General features: G+C 52.9%; 1 protein-coding gene across 1 annotated transcript in view; it reads left to right on the forward strand.

The window, feature by feature from the left end:
* Positions 1–2,456, forward strand: part of MIS18BP1 (MIS18 binding protein 1) — a gene marked incomplete at its 5' end in the record, with an annotated part of 14,989 nt that overhangs the window by 6,449 nt on the left and 6,084 nt on the right. The window contains 3 exons of the mRNA XM_010132262.1: positions 1–85; positions 444–592; positions 1,711–1,880. The exon at positions 1–85 is cut by the window's left edge and continues 5 nt beyond it. Coding sequence (XP_010130564.1) covers positions 1–85; positions 444–592; positions 1,711–1,880 — 404 coding nt within the window. The remainder of the gene's footprint in view (positions 86–443; positions 593–1,710; positions 1,881–2,456) is intronic.

Below are 2,456 nucleotides of genomic sequence, written 5' to 3' on the forward strand. Positions count from 1 at the left end.
CCTACCGCTTCATCAAAAGATTCACCTACGGGTTTTCCAAAAAGTGGAAGGAGTACATTGAGGAGTTTCTCGAGGAAAGAAGAAGGTAATTCCTCTGGAGATTCTCTTTCACTGCAGTGTTCTCCTAGGAGTTATGGAGATTTTGCTTCTTAAGAGTTCTATACTAGAGGAGTAGAGAGGATAGTGAAGGCTATGTGCCAAGCCACCACCTTTCTCCATGGCACTGGTTTGCATGGGTTTCTCCAGTCGCACTGGTTCCACTTGTTTACGTAGCTTAGGAGTAACGCAGAGCAAAGGGCTGCGCTGCTGGAGCTTCTGTAGGGGTACAGCTGCACCGTGCTAGTGTGTGTGCCCGGGGTGAGGAGACACCGAGTTTACTGACGTTGAGGTGGTGTTAAAGGGCAGATGTACATTCCTTCTTTTCTTGAACTCCCAATCCTTAGGAAAGAACGGAAACGAAGTATTGCTGAGGATGAAGACAGCGACTCTGAGGTCGTGTTGAAAACTGCAGCAGATTCCGCAAGAGGTGTAGAGAAACCTAACCTCAGAAAAGCCACCTGCAAAGCGCTGCTGAGGAGCGATGAAAACGCCTGTGGGTATCCAGTAACCCTGTTCTTCAGAGGAACATTGGGAGCTTTTTTGAGAGCTGTCTTCCCCAGCAAAAGACACCTCCCACGTGTCCGGTTTGGGTCTCGCTAAGTGGGCTGGAGGGAAGCAGTGACAGAGAGGCTGGGCGAAGCTCTCGGTTTGGGTTTACTTGGACTGCAGCAACCAAGAGCCTTGGCTTGTTCGCTCCTGGTTTGCTGATGTCCACCCGTGTTAGGGGCTGTCCTGAGGGCTGGCCTAGGGGAAGCACAGTGTTTTGGGGTGGCTGAAGCAGTGACTCCAGAGCTGCTGATTCCAGCAGCAAACTGCACCGAGTTCTCTCCCGCTGCCATTTCCAAAACATCCCCTCCCCTTGTCCTTCCGGGGTGCCCACGGGGTGTAATAGCTCCACCAGGGCCCCATCCTTGGGACTCCTACCCTGCAGCACTCACCCCCTTCTTTAGCTGGGTTACTTGAAACTTGTGTCAAGCTCTTGGGCACGTTTATTTCATGACATCTTAATGGTTTTGCCGCAGTTGAGGCCTGGCATGGACAGGATTGGCTGCGGAGGAATTAATTCTTCTGGCTCCATTTCCAAAGGGATGGCTGTAAAGCCACCGCCTCGTGACCCACCTCGTTTTCTTTCCTTGTAAAGCCCTTCCAGCTCGTAGGGACAGGACAGCTTTTGGTGGTAACCGACTTGTTACATCTCATCACAGGTCCCAACAGGGTTTTGGCCCAGCATCATGGCCCTATTTGCTGAAGTCATAATCAGATTTTCTTGCTAACCCTGTAAAAGCTGGTTTACTTTTTCCCTCATTCAGTAGGATTTGTTCGGCGTGACTTTTCTCCGTCATTCCACTGCCCTGTGCAACTTTCACAGTATTTACACCCTTCTAAACAAAGTAAAAATAGCAAGTTCACAACAGTGGGTTTTATCCCTTGTGGATCACAGTGAGGTCTGCTGATTTCAGGCCTGGACACCACCACGCGCTGGGCAGTTCCGCACCTTCCCCGAGGCCAGTGCAGCTGAGCCGGTTTAGATGCTGCTCCTGTGAAGTCTGCACGGGTGAATTTTCCATATGTTATTTGGGATGCAACAAGATTTCTTGTGGTTTCTTGTAGATACAACACCAAAACGCAGCAGCTCCCCCCCGGATGACGCAAGCAGAGTTTACACTCGTAGCGGCCGACTTATTAAACCACCGCTGAGTTTCTGGTGTGGGCAGCGTGAGTTTGTCGATCAGCAGCTGAACGTCACGATCCGGGAGGGTGGGGTCGATTACCTGAAAATGGTAAGGCTCTTCCGCACATCACTCCTCGCCTTTATCTGAAATCCAGTGAATGAGCTTGGCGAGGTGTCTAGCAGAGCCCCACCCTTACCAGTGCCTGAGGAGGCAGGAACCTTGAAAACATGGTAAAATCAGCTCAAACCAGACACACACAGAGTCTGCACAGCTGTATTGTCAGCCAGCTGCTGTCATCCGTAAAACGGGGACGATGGCGAGTCGGCAAAACAGCTTGCCTTCTTTTTGTGCAAGGTGAATGGCCCCGGGGGGAAGCTGCGGATGTGCGCTGGTTCGGGTCAGGGGGCTGCCCAGTGAACCACTGCCCGTGAGCTGTAACGCTGTGTCTGTGGGCAGCGCTGGATCCCTCGGGGGTGCCCATGCTGCAGGCGAGCGCTGGGTTCACCCGCGCTGTTCCCAGGGAGGCTGTCCCTGTCAGCAGGACCAGACGGTTCCTCGTGTCTCATGCCCTGGTCTGTCCCGGTCGCCCCGGCTCTGAGCTTCAAGGGCTTTGACCTCTTGGCTGGTTTTGTGGAACTGGGCACAGCTGCAGCAGTGAAGGTGTGTGTCTGGCCTAGCTCTAGC

The sequence above is a fragment of the Buceros rhinoceros genome, unplaced genomic scaffold (assembly GCF_000710305.1).
Source record: "Buceros rhinoceros silvestris isolate BGI_N320 unplaced genomic scaffold, ASM71030v1 scaffold23102, whole genome shotgun sequence".
NCBI classification, from domain to species: Eukaryota; Metazoa; Chordata; class Aves; order Bucerotiformes; family Bucerotidae; genus Buceros; species Buceros rhinoceros.